General features: G+C 37.7%; 1 protein-coding gene across 5 annotated transcripts in view; it reads left to right on the forward strand.

The window, feature by feature from the left end:
• Positions 1-6,592: 6,592 nt before the first annotated feature.
• Positions 6,593-21,131, forward strand: part of HIF1A (hypoxia inducible factor 1 subunit alpha) — a 55,931-nt gene continuing 41,392 nt past the window's right edge. For 2 of the 5 annotated variants that reach the window (XM_017533944.2, XM_017533946.2), the window contains exon 1: positions 6,593-6,985. In XM_017533944.2, the coding sequence (XP_017389433.1) occupies positions 6,951-6,985 (35 nt within the window). In that variant the 5' untranslated portion in view covers positions 6,593-6,950. Of the gene's footprint in view, positions 6,986-7,610; positions 9,139-21,131 lie in introns of those variants that run through there. The other 3 variants (XM_017533942.1, XM_017533945.2, XM_017533947.2) reach the window with 2 other exon arrangements.

Genomic DNA, 21,131 nt, shown 5'->3' on the forward strand with positions numbered 1-21,131 from the left:
GATTACAGGCGTGAGCCACCACGCCTGGCTGGTATTGTGTTTTTAACTCAAATTCCAACTGTTCCTTGCTGTATACAGGAAAGAAATAGACTCTTGTACATTAACCTTGTGTCCTGCAACCTTGCTATAATAGCTTGTTTCAGATTTTTTGTTTGTTTTTGTCAATTCTTTGGAATTCTCTTTTTTGCTCTTGTCCTTTGTTTTTGTATTGTCTTCCACTCATTTGCTGTCTTCTTTGGTTTTAATTAAGCATTCTACCTAATTCCATTCTTTCTCCTAACATATCAATTATACTTTAGAAAAAACTTTTTAGCGGTTGCCCTAGAGTTTGCAATATACATTTATGACTGATCCAAGTCCACTTTCAAAGAATATTATATTGCTTCACTGGTAGTACAAGTACCTTGTAATAGTATTCTTAATTCCTCCATCCCATCCCTTTTTAACATTGCTGTCTTTTATTTCCCTTTTCCATAAAATAATCCAGAATGCATTTTTACTATTATTTTTCTGAACATACTATTATGAGTTAGATCAATTAAGAATAAGAGAAAGAAAATATTTTATTTTACCTTCATTTATTCCTTTAACAATGTTTTTCCTTTCTCTATGTGAATTCAATTATTTGATCAGTATTATTTTTCTTCTATCTGAGCAACTTAACATTTCTTGCAAGGCACCTCAACTGGCAACAAATTTCCTCCATTTTATTTGTCTGAGACAGTCAGACTTCCTTTTGAAGAAAGAAGGATAATTTACTCCTTTACTTTTATTTTTACTCCAATACTTTTGAAGGTTAATTTCACTGAATTTTCGACTGGTGAGTTTTTTCTTTTAACACTTTAAGTACTTCATTTCATACTCTTCTTGCTTGCATGGTTTTTGAAAAAATGTTTGATGTGACTCTTATTGTTCCCCCCCATAAGTAAGGTGCTTTCTCCCACTCCCATATTTCCTTGCCCCCAGCCTCTTCTTTCAAGATTTTCTCTATCTTTGATTTTCTGCAATTTGGAACATATTATGCCTAGGTATAGATTTTGTAGATATTGTTTGTTTCTTTAAGAGACAGGGTGGGGTGGCTCATGCCTGTAATTCCAGCACTTTGGGAGGCTGAGGTGGGCAGATCACGAGGTTAAGAGATGGAGACCATACTGGCCAACATGGTGAAACTCCATCTCTAATAAAAATACAAAAATTAGCCAGCTCAAGCAATCCTTCCACCTCAGTCACCCAAGTAACTGGGACTACAGGCACATGCCATCCACTCCAGACTAATTTTTTATTTTTTGTAGAGACAGAGTATACCTATGTTGCCCAGGCTGGTCTCCAACTCTCCAACTCCTGGGGTCAAGTGATCCTTCCATCTTGGCCTTGAAAAGAGCTAGGATTACAGGCACGAGTCACCACACCTGGCCAGTTCAGGTGTAGATTTTTTTTTTTGTTTATCCTGGTCAGTGCTCTCTGAGATGCCTGGATCTGTGGTTTGATATTTGTCATTAATTTTGGAAAATTCTCAGTCATTATTTAACGATTTCTTCTTTCCTCACTTTCTCTCTTCTCTTTTTGTACTTCCATTACGGTTAAGTTATACCTTTTGTAATTGCCTCGCACCCACAGTACTTGGGTATTCTGTTCCATCCTTTGCATTGTTTTTTGTTTGTTTGTTTGCATTTCAGTTTTAAAAGTTTGTATTGACATATCTTCAAGCTTACTTATTCTTTTCTTGGCTATATCCAGTCTATTGATGAGCCCATTAAAGGCATTCTTCATTAGTTCCATTGTTTTTTTATTTCTAGCATTTCCTTTTTATTCTTAGAGCTTCCATATCTCTGTGTACATTATCCATGTGTTCCTGCATATTGCCCACTTTTTCCTTAGAGCCCTTGGCATATTAATCATAGTTATTTAAAATTTTGGTCTGAAATTTAAAAAATCTCTGCCACATCTGAGTCTGATTTTGATGTTTGGTTTGTCTCTTTCAGACTATGTGTTTTTTGCCTTTTAGCATATTTTGTAATTTTTTGTTGTTGTTGTCATTGTTGAAAGCCAGACATGCTTTATCAGGTAAAAGGAACTTAGGTAGATGGGCCTTTAGTGTGAGGTTTCATGTTTATCTGGTTAAGAGGTAGGCTTTGTTACTGTTTGTGTTAGCTGTGGTGTCAGAAGCTAAAATTTCCTACCATGTCCTTGTTTTTGCTTCCTATGTTGTCTTTGGATGTCCCCAGAGACTCTTAAAATGGGGTCTGAGTTGTTTTAGCTGTAATGCCCCATTATTACACAGGAGCTCTTCTGATGTGGTGGTAAGATGAGGGGGGAGAGGGGAGCATTCTACCAGTCCTATGGCTAAGAGTCTTTTAGTGAGCTTGAGTATTTCCCTTCTCCCATGTGGAAGGCTACAGCTGACTAGAGTTGGTAATTTCCCTTCCTCCAAACTGGTTAGCCTTTGGTAGATTCAGTTGGTTAGGCTCTGAGAGAGTTTCCCTTGAGGACAGAGACACTGTTAAGGGGCTTCTTGTTAAAAAGAACAGAGAGCCCTCAGAGTATTTCATGATGGTTACTTATCCCTTCTCCCTGGCAAAAGCAGAGCAGATTTTTCTCAGATCTTTACAGTGAGAATCTGACAGGATTCCTAGAAGTGAAACTGAGGTAAGTATTGAGATCTCTCTCAGACTGAGCCCCCTTGGAGTTTTTAAACACTTAAGCTAGTCTGCACTGAGCCTCCAGCAATTCCTCAATTACAGTTAACTGTTCCTACTGACGTTGGCTCCAGCTGTGATATTAGCTTCAGCTTCTGGCTTCTGTGCCTGGGCTGCTGCTCCCAGTAAACTGTGATTCTCCGACGAGCTGTGATTCTCTGCATCCATCTGTCTGTTTCTCTAGTTTTTAGGCCAATACTTTTTCTTCTCAATTCTCTGAACAGGAGTTGCTGATTTTACCCTGTTTAGCCTTTTTTCTTGTTGTGAGAATGGGAGTGACAACTTCCAAGCTCTTTACATGTTGAACAGGAAACTGGATGCCCCTTGGCATTCCTTTGTAAATTCACCTTAAAATATTTATCATAATTTAAAAGTGCTAGTATCAAATTTTCAGTCTATTTATATTCCCCCTAAACTCAGATAAATATACATTTTATTTTGTGTATCTGTGTGTGGACTTTTGTTTTTTAAGATATAGGGTCTTGCTCTGTCAAGGCTAGAGGGCAGTGGCACAATTATAGCTCTCTGCAGCCTCAAACTCCTAGGAGCAAGTGATCCTCCTGCCTCAGCCTACAGAGTAGCTGTGACTACAGGCACTAACCACCAAGCCCAGATAATTTTTAAAATTTTCTGTAGAGATGGGAGTTTCACTTTGTTGCCCAGGCTGGTCTCAAACTCCTGGCCTCAAGTGATCCTCCTGCCTGAGCCTCCCAAAATATTAGAATTACAGATACTTTGTATTTTGATTCTTGAAAGGAAATAACAAAGATTTTTAATGCCTCTTATCGTCTAAGCACTTTCCTTCCAAACAAGACACTTTTGCTGCCATTGTTCTTGTTAGGAAAAGCTTAAAGAAAAAGAAACAAGGGTAATACTAGGCCAGGAATCACTTACTGAATATCAGGTCTTGTATAGTTTGATACCCTTGTGCATCTGATGCATTTCACTTCCAAAAGGCTCAATGGTCTATGTTATTTAGCAGTAATCCAAATTTCACATTTTACCTAGCCTCCTGATTCACTGCCCGATTTCCTACTAAATATGGGCTAGGGGTCAATGGTGTCCTTTGCAAGTAATCTTGTAGCCTAATCTTGTAGTCTACTCAGAAAGTTCTGCAAAGTTAGAAGGTGATTAAATGACTGTTATATTAAGATACACTTAAATAGTAATAACCTAAATGTATTTATTAAGTGGTTATAAAGAGGGGGATTTAAAATTTTACCCCATATGAAATTTTCCTTTTCTGTGTCTGTTATTTAACAGGTTTGAATTAGGGGATACTATTTGGTGCCTTTGTAATTATATGAAAATTAGTTGACTGAATATTACCACTTTCCATGATATTTATATTTGTATATACCCATATATACACATGTATATACTACTTTTCTCTTCATGTTCATATTTATATTTGTGTATACACATATATACATAAAAATATATTTTATACATTTTTGAAAAGGAAAATTAAGTTTAGGTCAAATTTAATGAATATTCAAAAATAACTTTTGTTGATAAAATTATTATTCTGCTTTAAACTTTTGAAATGATCCAAAAAAATTTTTAATGACTTAGGTTTGCTTTTACAAAATGCTTGTCTTTTGATGTCACAAACATTATATACTATAATTACTGGCCAGAGAGAATTGCTCTAAGTGTAATGAAAAGAGAAATGATTGATGAGCAGCTATGCTCATAAATGAGGGTGAGAACACCATGGGCAGTTCCAAAGCTGAAAAAAGAAAATATATGGGGATTTATGTTAATGTAATTGGTATTCTTGGATAGTTAAAAATGGCTAAACTGTAGCAGAAGCCCAAGTAATTACTATTAACAGAGGCATAAATTTTCAGGCAATAATAAGCCAGGCATGGTGGCTTATGCCTGTAATTCCTGCACTTTGGGAAGCCAAGGCAGGCAGATCACCTGAGATAAGGAGTTCAAGACCAGCCAGGCCAACATGATGAAACCTCGTCTCTACTAAAAATATAAAAATTATCTGGGTGTGGTGGTGGGAACCTGTCCTCCCAGCTACTTGGAGGCTGAGGCAGGAGAATCACTTGAACTTGGGAGAAGAGTTGCAGTGAGCTGAGATCGCACCACTGCACTCCAGCCTGGGGGACAAAGCAAGACTCCATCTCAAAATAATAATAATAATAACAACGCCATCAACAATACTAACATTTACTGAGTGCTTACTATGCACCAGATATTGTTCTAAGTGTATACATATTACCTCATCTAACCATCCATAATACTGTGGTATAGGCACTTTTATATCCATTTTATAAATAAGTAAACTGAGGTATGGAGATATTAAATGACTTGTCAATAAGTTTCAAAGCCTGTGTATAAGCTCACTCTTGATTCTGGAGCCAGTGTTCTTAACATAGTATCTTCAGAATGTTAAACTAAAAGATTTGTAATTTACAGAATTAGTCTTTCCACAATTGAAAAAGAAATTATGAGTAATTATTTTGAGTTCTCTTCAGGCATTTCCCATAGTTCTTTTCAAGATATAATACATATCATTTAGTGTTGCAGATCTGATAAACAAAAGTACCACGAAGATCAAAGTTTTTTTAAAGAGATGGAGTCTCCTTAGGTTGCCTAGGCTGGAAACTCCCTAGGCTGGCACTCCCATGCTCAAGGAATCCTCCAGCCTCACCCCACTCAGTAGCTGGAAACATCCTGTCGGCTAGGTCAATGTTTAATCATATCTCTATAGGTCTACTGACCAGTTAAAAAGTGCTGTATACATTGGTTGTTGTCAGAGTTTGATGCCTTTATATAGGCCATTGTTTTTACATGCTAATACAATTGAAAGCCACTACAGATACCTATATTTACATTCCAAAACTAGGTTTTAACAAGAAACTCATAAGGCAAAGGTGAGAAGTAAAATAATTTAGTGTCAAGTGGAGATATATTTGCAACGCTCCTTGGTTGAGCTCAAAATATATTCTTTTTTTCTTTTAAAAGACCGACAGGCTTGAAGTTTATGCCTCCAAAGACAAAAGTGATTGTTTTATTTAGTAGCTTACAAAGTTGCCAAAGGCCATTTTTTTCTACTGAATTTGGTTTATATGCTTATTAAGGTCATTTATACGTATTTGTAACTGCTTAACATAGTTTCAGATTTTAAGATTTCCCTGCAACTTCATTTCCCCTGAGGTTTACAGCAAGAGAAGTTAGTTTTTATTTTTAACTGCATTTATTCAGGAATTAAACTCCACCACAGAAAAACAGTGGACAAGGAGAGTTCTCCTGTGTTCCATGGCAGAGTGCGGTGGGTGACACTGACCCGTGGTTAGGTAACCTGACAAGGAAAGACCCCGTTGTAACACATCTGAGCAATGAGACCAATGGAAGGGCTTGCTGCCATGAGGCGAAGTCTGCTTTTTTGAACAGGGAACTCATCAGAGTTGGGCGGCAATACTGCCCAGCACTGCGGCGGATGAGAAAGAGAGCGGGAGCCTTACATGACCGCACCAAGAGTAGGAAAATATGATGCAGGTTTGGGATCTACTCAGCAGCGCCTCCCAAAGCCGGCCACCGTCTTCCTTATGAGAAAGCACAGAGTCCCCAGACCCGAGCTGAGCCGCGCCCCCAGCTCTTTTCTCTTTCCTCTGCAGCTAAACACAGACGAGCACGTGAGCGGGGCAGCGCCTCCCAGCTGTGCCTCAGCTGACCGCCTCCTGATTGGCTGAGAGCGACGTGGGCTGGGGTGGGAACTGGCCGCCTGCGTCGCTCGCCATTGGCTTTCGGAGAACCCGCCTCCACCTCAGGTGAGGCGGGCCTGCGGGAGCGCGCGCTGGCCCGGGCAGGCGGCGGGCGCGCTCCCGCCCGCTCTCCCCCCCCACCCCGGGCGCCGGAACGCGCTCCCGCCCGCTCTCCCCTCCCCGCTCGCCGAGCGCGCCTCCGCCCTTGCCCGCCCCCTGCCGCTGCTTCAGCTCCTCAGTGCACAGAGCTGCCTCGTCTGAGGGGACGCGAGGATCACCCTCGCCGTCGCTTCGGCCACTGCGTCGGGCTGGGCCCTGACAAGCCGCCTGAGGAAAGGCTCGGAGCCTGGCCCGGACCCGGGCGATTGCCGCCCACTTCTCTTCCTTCTGTTCTCACGAGCGGTTTCCCGCCTCGCACCTCCACCTCTGGACTTGCCTTTCCTTCTCTCTCCGCGTGTGGAGGGAGCCAGCGCTTAGGCCGGAACGAGCCAGGGGGCTGCCCGCCGTGAAGGCACGCGGGGACCGATTCACCATGGAGGGCGCCAGCGGCGCGAACGACAAGAAAAAGTAAGCCCATTCCCTCGGCCCGCCGCCTTCGCCGGCGCCCCCGCCCGCCGGCCCGCCCTGGGCTCCCGGGCCGGCCTCGGCGTTCCTGGGGGTGGGGGGGCAGCCTTTTTGTTTCTGCTGCTTCTCCTCTCCCCTCTCTTTTCCCCAACCTCGCTGGCCGGGCTCCCCCGCTGTCCACGTCGCCATCTTGTCGTGGGGGGGTGGGAGACGCCTCGAAAGTGCTTTCAGGGGCCGGGGTCTGAGCCCTGCTCGCCCTTCCCGCCGGCCGTGGGGGCCTCGCGCCGCCCACCTACCCGCCTCAAAAACCCAGCCTGCTCTGTGGCCCATCCGGAGGGGACTTTACCCAGCCCGAAAACCCCGAGAAGAAAAATGAGCTGCAGCTCGGTCGTCGCGGTTTGCATCCGGAGCTTCCGCTCCTTCCCGCCCCCATCCTCTCCGGTTCCATTGAAAACTCGGCCCTGGGGCGGACCCTGAACGCTGGTCCTGGCTTCCCTGTGGGCTCCCGGCCCTGAGTTCTGGACCGAAGGGCTCGCGTGGTCGGATGCGGTCTTGTCCTGTGCTTGTCCAGCCGTCGTGGATGTCTTTGCCTTTGTGCATTAAGGGATTTGCCGCGATGGCCTTAAGATGCGAACTTTTTAGTTTGCACGTGCAGGTTTTGTTTCGTTTTGTTTTCATCGCCTTGAACAACTTGCCTAGACCGAGAGTCAGAGTAACGGGAATTTAGGGAAATAGCAACATTTTAAAGAGAACTTCAGAATTGGATACTTGTGTTCATATCACCTGTCACAACAACGCAGATATTATAAATGAATATATGCCTCATTCATTCTAGAAATAGTGAAAATGTAGGGGCTGATTAAATGCAGGCAGTTTTAGTGGTATTGAAGAAAAAGCATATGATGAGTTAATGAAATGCGGCACTAAAATGATGCAAAAATTTTGGAATTCTGTCTCATTTTTCTGAAATTGAAGTATATTAAAGAAAAACCTTCAACATAGCCAAAGTAAATAATCACTCGGTTAGAACTGAATCCGAGTTTTATAAATCACCTTGAAGTTGGAGTCAAAGGGGTACATTAGAGATTAAAAATTGTGATTTGGACCAGTGGTATTAAGAGCGAACTTATCCCTCCACACACACACACACACACACACACACACAATTTTGTCCACTTTGGTATTTAAACTTTTAAGGAAATCATTTTAAGGAATTGAAGATTTAGAGTAAGAGTTTTGGTTAGTAGACTGGCTTTGCTGGTAAATCCTTCCCCTCTTCTGGGAGAGAGATTAATTTCCCTAATCAGTATCAGCAGAAGATAAACTTGTTTATATTCTTGCTGTTTTGTAGATCCCTTCTCCTGGTCCTTCTTCAGTAGAATGTTAAATTTTCAGTTTGTATACACCAGAGAAGGCACTTACAAAATTCAAAAAGTGAGCGAACAGGTCTAGATTAATTTCAAGAGTTACCAGGAATTGATTGCAGTTTATTTTGCGGAAGTGATTACAGTGCCTTTGATGAAATGATGAAGCTGCTATATTGTAAACCTAAGGCAGATTACCTCTGTATAGTGCCAATTTTCTGTCCTTATTATATATTGAACCATACTTAATACAATGCATTAAATTATGCACCAATCACTTCCTTTTTATATACAGTATTGAACTCATTTCTTTGCCATTCATCAGTTCAGAATATCAGAAGCAGCTTTGAAATGAGTGAATAAATAAATTAGCTACTGTTCATCAGCTCCAATTCTAAATGAGTTCTTAGATTTTCCTCAGCCCATCTGTTACTTTCAAAATGTTCTCATTTGAAAAGTTAGAATCTTGGATTGGATGGACTCACATTTCTTAATATAGAAGTTCTTGATATAACTGAGAAATTAAGTTAAACACTTAGTAAGTGGTGGTTACTCAGCACTTTTAGATGCTGTTTATAATAGATGACCTTTTCTAACTAATTTAGTTTTTTTAAAGATAATGGAGGTTGGGGATGGGGATTTTCTTCTTGCAGTTTTTTTTTGTTTTGTTTTTGTTTTTTCATTTGAAATGAGCTCCCAATGTTGGAGTTTGGGATACAAATTTGTCTTTTTAAGGGAAGGTCTAGAAAACTCAAAACCTGGAGAACTGGAAGAAATCAGAATAGAAAATGGGTATGGTTATAATATTACAGATTTAGCATAGGACATTTCATGTGGGTTCCTTGTTATAGAGGCTGGACTTTAATAGCACGTGTATTTTGATTTTTAGATTTGTAAAGGAATGTCAAGAAAGGAATGATTCTGTTTCAAACTTCAGGCCAGACCCCTTCAAAGTTTTCCGAAACAGGTAGTTACTGAATCATTAAAATAAAATTACTGAGAATAGATATTCCTTAATTTCCTTCTTTAATTTTGGCCATTAAAAGTCAAGAGGCTCTCTCGTTTATTAGCAAACTTTTCTCCTTAGAATTCTATTTTGAATTTCCTTTTGTTTGAGGAAGCAGCATATAATGGTTAAGAGCATAGGATCTGAGTTAAGGGTCCCAGCCCTTCACTGGTGAGCTTGAGCAAGTTACTGAATGCCTCTGAGCTGTTTTCCTCCTTTTGAAATGATAAGAATAGCAGCCATCTGAGCAGTTATTGTAAAGATTAAATGAGATAATGCATATAAAGCAGTTAGTTAGTTGCCTGGAATAGAAGTCTTGGTGACACTGTGTACTTGAAAATAGATGTTACCTGTTAAAATTGTGGTTTAAACTTCTGCAACACTTAGAACTCTTTTTTGCTAGTCCTTCCAGCTATTTCCTTTAGTTTCTTTTCTGTGTCTTCATGCATCTTTTCTATCTTCTGAAAATGAAAAGACTAACATTGGATCCAGAGCTTTAAAGGACTTTTTTCCTGCTAAAATGGGCAAAACAGTACATCTTTGGGTTATGTTGGCATCTAGTGTCAGTTATTTTTCTTGAGCATCTGATTTACTCTGTATTCTAGGCCTCCTCCTTCAGAATTCCTCACCCCTGCGTTTTCTCCCCAAATAGAATACTGTGAATTTACTCTGGACTCTGGAGTCAAACATACACAGTATTCTAGTCTTACTGTTCATTTAAGCAAGATATGTGCAAGACACTGCACTTAACTTAGAACATTTTTTGTCTTGATGCCAAAGTTTAGACTATTTTATAAAAATTAACCTTTGTAAGATAATGAGTTGATAAAATATTCTCAGTAAAGCCCCTATGTGGTAGAAAAACTGTCCTTTGAGTTTCTCCAGAATTAAGACCATTGGGTTCCATCTGAAGGCAAGGCCTCAAGGTTGTCTTACTAGTCTGAGTTTTGTGGTTCAATTTGTAGGAAGTCTATATTAGTGCTCTCTTCCACACTTATGTATTTACTGAGCTATCAAGTTACTTTAGACCTAGAAAGTATTGGAGTTCATTCCTATGGTCCACTGCAGAGCACCTTGTGCAGTTTGGAGAATGTCAGCCTTTCTACCTGTTAACTTCCATTGTCTTTCCTTTTAACGCATTGTCTTTCCTTTTAACGCGTTGTCTAGGGCTCTAATGGTGTCTGGGCTCAGGGTTTAGAGATTGTCGCTACATTCTATGGTTGTATGTTAAGAGTGGTTTATAGAAAGCTGAGGAGGATTAATTAGTCTTTGGACTGATTGTATTTTTCCTGAAGAACTCAAAATAATATATGATGTTTGGTGGTGAAATTAAACATTGTTGTGCATAGGTGTTAAAGATTGGGTTAAATTACTGTGTGTTCATAGATGCCTTCTCTTAATATAATTTTTAAAAATTTAGATACTTGCAATACAGTATCCCTTTATCTAAGATTAACATAAGTCCATTTCTTAACCAGGAGATAATAATCTAAATTTAAATGTGTTGTTGGATGAGTTTCCAATCAAGAAATTCATTTTTTAAACTTTGTGACTAGTTATCCAGTGGGTGGATTTTACCCAGTGTGTGTATGTGTTGTTTTCTGCTTAACTCTGAAAGGTTAGAAAAAGAATTTGAAAGTAAGACCAGCCAACCTTCTTGTTGCTCAGTATTTTTGGTAAAAATATGGTGAGAATGTTTAAATTAACCATAGGCTTTCGAATTTTAAAAATAATTATATCTCTTGGTCTCTTGACAAATCAAGAATTAACTCTTTTGTATATGCATTGATTATTCATGTTCATGCTTTCTGCAGTAGAAATTTATAAACCCGTATCTACTTGCCAGACATGATCCCTTTAGAGAAACCTAGTATCTAAAACCTGAATTTATAAAACAAAATTAAACATTCTTGTTTCATAAAAACAAAAATTGTGATTACCTCATGGCTTTTTTTAATAGCTTTTAATTGTTTTTTTTAAATTGTAGTTTTAAAACATTAACATAAAATTTACCATCTTAATCATTTTTAAGTGTACCATTCAGTAGTGTTAAGTATATTCACATTGTACAACTAACCTCCAGAACTTCTTCATCTTGCAAAGCTGAAACCATACCCATTAAACAACTCCCAATTTCCCCCTCTCCTCAGCCTCTGGCAACCAACATTCTACTTTGTTTCTGCAAATTTAACTCATCTAGATACCTCATATAAATAGAATCGTTGGGTTTTAATATTTTTGTGATGGGCTTATTTCACTTAGTGTAATGTCCTCAGGGTTCATCCACGTTGTAGCATGTGTCAGAATTTCCTTCCTTTTTGAGTCTGAGCAATATTCCATTATATGTATATACCATATTTTTCTCCATTCATCCATCAGTGGACACACTTGGGTTGATTTCACATCTTGGTTATTGTGCTGCTATGAACATAGGTCTGCAAATCTCTTTGAAGCTTTCACTTCTTTTGGATATATATCCAGAAGAGGGATGCTGGATCATATGGTAACCCTTTTTAATTTTCAAGGAACCACCATATTGTTTTCTACAGTAGTTGTACCAGTTTACATTCCCACCAACAGTGCACAAGAGTTCCTATTTCTCCACATCCTTCTAAACATTTCTCTTTCTTCTCTCTCTCTCTGTAGTAGCCATCTAATATGTTGAGGTGATTGTTTTTAAGGGCTTATTTGTGGATAATTAACCAACTGAAAGCTAACTTCAGTTTGCCAGTGGAAGCTTTAACAGAAAGGAGATTAAGTACCTCTAAAATGAGAATTAAATTTTTCTAGTTAGTTAGATTTGGTCTGCCAGTACTTTTTCACAGAAATACTTTTTGGGTAAAATAGTGTACACCTGTTCTGTTGTTGATAAAGCCAATTGATTAGGAAATTTGTTCTCAAAGATTTAAAACAATAATGGAAATAATGTACTTTTATTAAAAACTGCAAGATGTTAGCTTTCAGCTGTTCTGGTGATCTCAATTGTTAGTTGTGAGTGTTTCTTTATTTTAAAATTTCACTTGGTTACAGTTTTAGCCATGAAGATTATTTCAATGTATGATTTTGAAAATTTATTGTCTTGCAAATGGGAAAATGTAGTGATGGAACATAACTTACTGTAGTTCTTTACTTGCTTGAAAAGTCACGATATATTTAGGCAAATTAATTTGAAAGTGTCTAGTATTTAATATTGCAATTTTCACTCCTTAAGGACAGGTCCCTTGTGTTTCCCCCCACCCTCCTTTTTTTTTCCCAAGTAGTTTTGGGAGGATTTATTTTTCCAACTGAAAAATACTGTGGTTAAAAGTAAATATAAGGTTTAAAGGGGAAAGTTGAAGTCTTTGAAGGTTTGGATATGTTTCTGTTCTTATGAGTCTTGTAAATTCAGATGCTAAGCAAATTTCTTTAAAATGATTTCTACTCTCCCCCGTTCCATTATAAAACTGGATATGTTTCAATGGACAAAATCCCAAATAGACTGAATTTGAAATCGGTGGGCTGGGCACGGTGGATCACCTGAGATCAGGAGTTGGAGACCAGCCTGGCCAACATGGTGGAAGCCGCATCTCTACTAGAAAGACAAAAAATTAGCCAGAGCATGGTGGCGGGTACCTGTAATCCTAGCTACTTGGGAGACTGAGGCAGGAGAATTGCTTGAACCCGGGAGGCATGGGTTGCAGTGAACCAAGATCACACCATTGCACTGCAGCCTGGACAAAAGAGCAAGACTCTGTTTCAAAACAGTAAAAACAGAAATTTGTGGTATGAATACTGGTACATGCTGTACACAGTGAGCTCTTAATAAGTATTTGAATTAACAAATGAAACAATAATTGAACAAAGAGAATGCAGAAAAACATTTTTTTTAAAAGGTTTCTTTAGAAGTTATCATTGTCCACTCTACTTTTGTGTCCTACTTTTCATAGGAATTTTTCTTAAACTTGGGAATTTCTTATTCTACACTAGAACTTTCAGGCGTGGTAGCTCATGCCTATAATTCCAGCACTTTGGGAGGCCAAGGTGGGCGGATCACCTGAGATCAGAGAGTTTGAGACCAGCCTGGCCAAAATAGAGAAACCTATCTCTACTAAAAATTCAGAAATTAGCTGGGCGTAGTGGCAGGCACCTGTAATCCCAGCTACTCGGGAGGCTGAGGCAGGAAAATGACTTGAACTGGGGAGACTGAGATTGCATTGAACCAAGATCATGCCGTTGCACTCCAGCCTGGGCTACAAGAGCGAAACTCCATCTCAAAAAGCAAAAAACAAAACAAAACAAAAAGAACTTCCTTGAATCTTGAATTTTAATTTTTAGTAACTTTTTTTTAATATTTACAGTATCTATTAGAAGCAGGCTTGAAAACATATTTTGTTAATAAACACAGCTATGTAACAAATAACTACTTGAAAGTAACTCAGTGTCCTATATTTCAACGTATGTAAAAAGTTAGTGCCTTTTAGTTCTATATATTCTGAACACTGAGTACAAAAAGTTTACTAAGGGAGACATCTGTGTATGGCTGTAGAAAATCAGCTAGGTAAATGTGTGGAAAGTATTTTTCTCCTTGTTTCATCTTTAGCAAACATTTATTGTGTGTGTGTGTGTGTGTGTGTGTGTGTGTGTGTGTGTGTGTATCATAGTGGTTAAGAGAACACTTTCTAGAACCTGAATGCCAGAAATTACACTGCGTGCCACGGGGTAAAATACTTAACTTTTCTGTGTTGTAAGGAAAAGGGGACAGTGAGAAAGGAGTGGAGGGAGAGAGAGTGTGTTACTTAACAGTATATCACACATAAACACAATATAAATGATAGCTGTTGTGCAGGTACTTGATGCTAGGGCTATAACAATGACTAAGGTAGAAACAGCCTTCAAAAAATTCATAATCTAGTGGAAGAGTCAGCCATGGGACAGACAAATTTAAATATAATTTTAGTGTTACAGACTATGAATTAAACTGTTGTGGCCTATTTACAGCCTTAAAGAAGGTATTCCATAAAGGTATTGTGGTAAAATAAGGATGCTGCAGAATTTCTCAGATACTTTAGATACACTTCAGATCTGTCCTTTAGGTTTCTTATGGACTGAGTGCACTCCAGCCCTTCTAAGAGGATGTGATCTGTGTTTGTAATGTCTATAAAAATGAGTTTAAGATTGCCTTACTAAGAAATATTTTGGAAAAAAGTACAAATAATATATATCTGGTCTCACTATAAAAACTGTTAAACTATAGATAAGTATAGAGAAGAAACTCCGTCCCCTTCACCACTACCAGCTTGTTCAAGAAATCACTCTAATTTAGTGTCTCTCATAGACCCTTTTCTCTGCATTTGCAAATTAAGTACATATTCTGCCTGATTCTGAGTGTTTTATTTACATTACTTAATTTTATCTTTTTTCTTTAACATTGTATCTTGGTTATCTTTCTTTGCTGGTACAAGAGGTACTTCATTCTCTTTACAATATAATACTCTTTAGCATGGAGGTACAGTTATTTATTCCCAACTGATAGACATTTAGGATGTTTCTAATATATTGCTGTTATCAACAAGGCACGATGAATGTCGCTGAATATATAAATATATAAGCTTAAACTATTCAAAATCTTAACAATACGTAACTAGTTAGGAAAATACAAAAAGCATGCAGAAAAAAATGTGCTCATAATTCTACCATTTAGAGGTAACCAGTGTTAATATTTTAATGTATTTCTTCTATATATTTTCATATGTGCACATGCATCTGTTTTCTTTAGCTAAAATTATGCTGCTTGGCATACTTTAATATCCTGCTTTTTCACTTATTATGAGCATTTCCTACCTTTACATGTTTTCAAGTAGTATTTTAATTACATACTATTACCTTTTATAGTTTATAGTCATTATAGAGGCAGTATTTCTCGTGGTTAAAAACACTAAAGTTAGTAGACTGCCTAGATTTGAATCTCAATTATGTTACTATCTAATGTGACCTAACTTCTCTGCGCTTTAGTTTTTTTGTCTTGTAACTGCCTCATAAATACGTGTAAAGCACTTAGAACAGTGTGTAGCAAATATATGTATAAAAGTGTTTGATATTGTCATCTTTGATATTTAGTTTCCTTGTGTTACACAATTCTGTTTCTAAATTTTTCTACTGTATGCTATGTAAAGTTCATAGTTCATAGTTAGGAATGCAAAGGCTACAATATTATGGTTCTTGATATATAGTTTAATTTTAGAAGATTTCTTAGTAGTTTCATTTACTTTTAGAGGGCATTTAATTGTGAATATTAGTTTACCATAGGATACCAAGGCTTTGGCTTAATATAAATATGAGAAATTTGGCATATAAAACTATTATAAGAACTACTTAATAAGAGGGTAACATCATCAGCATTATTTTGAAGCTCATACAGCCTTTAAGCAGTTTCTTTTAACACTCATTCTTACATTTAAGGACCATTATTAATATTCAGTGTTTAGATCCACTGATTTTTCGCCTTCTTCTTGAAATAAATAACATGCAATTTTGAGAATATCTTTTTGAAGAATATGTGAATGCTTTAAGTATTGGAAATGCATCATTTGATATCTAACACAAAATTATGATTCCTCCTAATTTTGAGCTTCCAAGTCTTATAATTTGTTTAATATTGAAGTTATAATTGGAAGCATAATTGATGATCTTTAGCTAGAGATCAAATTTATTACTGATGATGTAAATTACCATTGGTAAAGGTGGCCCTAGATGGTAGTAAGCTTAGAAATCCCTGGAGTCAAAAAGTTTCTTAAGTATATATCATAACTTAAACTGTTTTGAATGCCATGAAGACTACATAGTACTGCTTGAAAACATGAAATACGTATTTTCAGACCCGTTTAATAGGTATCTGAAGTTTGGAAATAAGGAAAAGTGTCTGAAACAACTGCTGAAGTCATGTGTCTTTCTGCTTTGATTATGTTATCTCCATGCAAATCATGAGCTGAACTTCATGTCCAGGGTAGAACATACTAAAGGATCTTTATATCAGATCAGCTCTCAGTTTCTCATAAGTTTTGTGTCGTCTTGCCCAGGCTGACATACCTATTTCTTTTAACCATTTCACTCCTATATCTCAGCCTTTTCTTGTTTCCCCTTAATTTTTCTTTGTGTTTCACTTCACCTATATTTCCTTTAATTTTCTCCCTTAATTTAAAAAATTAAAAAGAATTTTTTAATTCTTTAGTTCTCTCTCTCTCTCTCTGAGATTCATTGGTAAGAAGAAAGTTATAGAATCTTCTTTGACATTTTTTGACACAGATATTTAAATTCTATTACTTTATAATAAGGTTGGAGCTTGATTATTCTCTTTGCTTTATGATAGAATGGCATTTAAATAAGAGTTCCCTGAGTGTGTTTACAGTCATTTGATTTGGCTAAACTATTATAATGTTTAATGAAATGTAAACATTTTCAAGGAAAAAATTTAAAAACTACACATGTGCACAAAGAAATAAAACTCACCTGCTATTTCACTACCTAGAGACCACTGTCTACTATTTCTCTCTCACTTCTGTGTTACATATGTATGTTAATAAATGTAGGATTAGGGAATGAGTACTGTTTTTAACCTACTTTTTAAAAATTTACATCTACATTTTTTTGCTATCTAATTAGTGGGGGAGGGTCTTAGAATTTTGTAGGATTGTGGTGATGGTTACATTAGATAATATTAGTGTTGCGTACTTAACATAGTATATGGCTCTTAATACTCTCTACATTTTGGATGTAGTCTATTTTACCATTATTACCTTTTTATTAAACCTGTTCTCCAAAAAGGATATGATGAACACATTCATCAGAAAATTTGTAAGACTATTTTATTACAGTGTTTTTCTCAGATTTTTGCAATTCATTGAGGAAATAAATAATAGGACAAAGGAAATTATTTACCGTGGATTGTTGTAAGGGTTAACTAGAAATGTTTACCACATTGTAGTAAACATTTAAGTATTATTAGATTGGCATTGTATATTTTACAATATTTTTAAAGGCTGAATGGTATTGCATTAAAGGTCCCGTCATTCCCCTATTTGGAACACTTAGGTTGAATCTAATGTTTCTCTATTATAAATAGTGTTATGATTAATAGCCTTTATTCATGGTTCTTTTTTCAATTACTTTTTTATAAATAGAGATTGGGGTTTTGTATGTTGCCCAGGCTGGTCTCAGACTCTTGGGCTGAAGTGATCCTCCTGCTTTGGCCTCCCAAAGTGCTGGGATTACAGGTGTGAGCTGCACTGCCTGGCCCGTGGTTCTTTTTGTTGCTCATTGCAAACTCCGCCTCCTGGGTTCAAGCGATTCTCTCACCTCAGCCTCCCACCCACATGGTTCTTTCTTAATAATAAATTTAAAGTAGAATTACAGGGTCAAAAAAAAATGACCATTTTAAAGCTTTCAATACAATTGCCTGTTTTTCCTATGGAAAGTTTGACCTAGTTGTATGTTACAGTGTAATTTTCTTGAACTTCATTATCATTAAAGTTTTAAATTTGAAGCACTGGCAATTTGAGAAGTACATTAGGATTCCTTTTATTGCAAGTAAAATATAACTCAAGCTAGTTTAAGAGGTGAAAATGCAGTTATTGGCTAACACAATATAGCTTTAGTTTAAAAGACAAATCTAGAGTCTCAAATGATCTCAGAGTGTCTGGGTGCAGTAGCTCATGCCTATAGTCCCAGCACTGGGAGACTGAGGTGGCAGATCACGAGGTCAGGGGTTCGAGACTAGCCTGACCCAACATGATAAAACCCTGTCTCTATTAAAAATACAAAAATTAGCTGGACATGGTGGTACGTGTCTGTAATCCCAGCTACTCAGGAGGCTGAGGCAGGAGAATTGCTTGAACCTGGGAGGCGGAGGTTGTAGTGAGCCGAGATCATGCCGCTGCACTGCAGCCTGGGCGACAGAGCAAGATTCCCTCTAAAAAAAAATATCATCTCAGAGTGTAATCCCTGACTTTTCTCTTGAATATTACTTGGCTTGTATTCCTTTGCACTTTGCATGCTGGCCTTATTCTGCCACTGACAGGCTGTCTGTATGGTATGAAAGAGGATAGCTAGCATCCCCATACCTGCATCCGTACAATTTGTAATTTAAAAAAATGTAAAGAAATTCCCTCTCTCTTCTGTCTATATATTAGTCTTCTGGAAGAATGCCAGTTTGCCCTACTTGGACTATTCATTATTAGCCATGCGAATGGAGTTCCCTGATTACATGAGTCAAATATGTTCTATTGTAGTGTATTTGATTGTCTTCTTGTAAATTATCATCATCTTATTATACACAGGACTCTTGATCAGTGCTACCATTGTAATTAATGACCAATGAGCTTGGTTGCATGTCATTTGAATTCATATTCTATAGTTTTCTACCAAGTGTAGAAAACTGTTCTTGTCATGACTTTTGAGAGGCTGAGTATTTCTTCTATGGGTTCGGGTTTTCATCTCATCTTAAGAAAAAGGTGATCTTGTTTAAGATCACACAGCTGGGATTACTAGTACAGCTGTGTGATCTTATACAAGTTGCTCTACTGGGTTAAGAATAATTGCCTTATAGGATTTATGAGAATGAAATGATACATCAACTCATGTGAAACACTCAGAACGGCTCTTGGCACAAAGTAAGGGCTTAATTAAGTAGAAGCTCTCCCTGTATTCCTAATATTATATTTGTTACGTTGTTGTCAGAATTGTTTAGAATTACTCAAGCCTTCTTTGGGATAATCTGACGAAGGCTGTTTACCACCAGTGAATAAATAGTTGTGGTAGAATAGTTACTGAGGCTTTTCCTTTACTTTTTTTTTTTCGTGAAAATCTAGCCTTTGCAGACTAAAATACTGGTTTATGTATAGACATGTTATTGGTTTTTTTTTTTTTTTTTTTTTTTTTGGAGAGAGTTCTCATTCAGTAGCGTGATCTCAGCTCACTGTAACCTCTGCCTCCTGGGTTCAAGCGATTCTCCTGCCTTAGCCTCTTGAGTAGCTACGACTACAGGTGTGCACCACCACACCCAGCTGATTTTTGTATTTTTTTGTAGAGATATGGTTTCACCATGTTGGCCAGGATGATCTCGATCTCTTGACCTTGTGATCTGCTTGCCTCGGCCTCCCAAAGTGCTGGGATTATAGGCGTGAGCAACCATGCACCACCGTTATTTTACAATAATTTTCCGTAGTGGTAATACTAAAGGAAGAAAAATATTCTCAAAGCTATTTATTTGGGATGTTAAAGGAGGGTAAATTAAGAAAGCCTACATTTCCATGTTCTTTGTGTCCAGAATCTCATTAAATGTTTTTTAACTTGTTAGCAGAGGAAAGTTGGAAATTACCTGCCTTTGTAGCTAACTAATAGTTCAAATATTTGAATGGTTACAGTGTCAAACAAATAGTCATAGCCCTCACTGTGAATGGAGGAAGGGATATTTTCTTGGATAATTTAAGTTGACTTATTTCAGTGGTTCAAAAAATTTCTTCAGTTCTTAACCATGACTCAGGCACCTAACTATTTTACTACATCCTATAACAGATTATTGTGCATTCATTTATTCAACAGGTATTTGTGCAACTAATTTATTGAGTACAGCGTTGAGTTGCTGATGGCTCCGACCACAGTTAAACATTCAATTTTTGATGTTCATTTATTCATTCATAGCATATTACATTTTTAAAGTTTTAGTTCAATGCACTTTAAAGTTTGAGGTTTTTGCAAAGTACTGACTCTTCGGTTTAAGTTTTGTTGTTTAATATCAACCACCACAGGAGCATTGGCCAGTCTGCTTTTAGAGTTTTCATACACACACACACACACATGCGTGCGCATTAAAAAAACGTAACCGTGTTCCTTTTAGTGGTCATTTGGTAACAGTTTGATCATAAACAAATGCAGCCTCAGACATAGAAGGCTTGAAGCAAGTATACATAACTGTGGAAAGATCATTTAGATGATCTAGAATATGCCTTTTTTTACGTTACCACCAAAATGAAAACACAGTTTTAAAATTTTTATAGACTGTAACTTCAGCACTGCTTTAACTGTATTAAACAAAGCACTGCTGTTTTAATTCCTATTTATTACTCTCTCTCTTTTTTTTTCTAAGACAGAGTCTTGCTCTGTTGCCCAGGCTGGAGTGCAGTGGCGTGATCTCAGCTCACTGCAACCTCCATCTCCCAAGTTCAAGCATTTATCTGCCTCAGCCTCCTGAGTAGCTGGGATTACAGGCACCCATCACCACTCCCAGCTAATTTTTGTATTTTTAGTAGAGACGGGGTTTCCTTGGCCAGGCTGGTCTTGAACTCCTGACCTGGTGATCTGTCCGCCTCAGCCTCCTAAAGTGCAGGGATTACAGGCGTGAGCCACTGCATCTGGCCTATTACTCCCTTGAGTTGCATAAGTTACCAGATCTGCCTTTTGTGTGACATCTTTTTCAAATTATGAGGGTAGCTATCATGTTTCTTCCTTCTATTCTTAAAAAATAGTCCCAAATTTCTTGAATCTTTTAATTTAAAAATTATATACTGAGCATCTGATTTGTGGAAAGGCATAGGCCATATTAAAAATAGGGCTTCATATTAAAATGGGGAAAAGGGTGGAGATTCTCAAGGAGAATCTGAGATCTGCCACACACTAATGGTGTTGTTACCTAACCCTTTCTAAAAGCAAAGGAACAGGATCAGAAGGTCACTTAAGAAAATTTGTTTGGTAATATTGGATAGGATGGATTAGTATAGTTGGAAAACAGAGACTTCTGCTTTAGGAG

This window comes from Cebus imitator, unplaced genomic scaffold (assembly GCF_001604975.1).
Source record: "Cebus imitator isolate Cc_AM_T3 unplaced genomic scaffold, Cebus_imitator-1.0 Scaffold83, whole genome shotgun sequence".
Lineage (NCBI taxonomy): Eukaryota > Metazoa > Chordata > Mammalia > Primates > Cebidae > Cebus > Cebus imitator.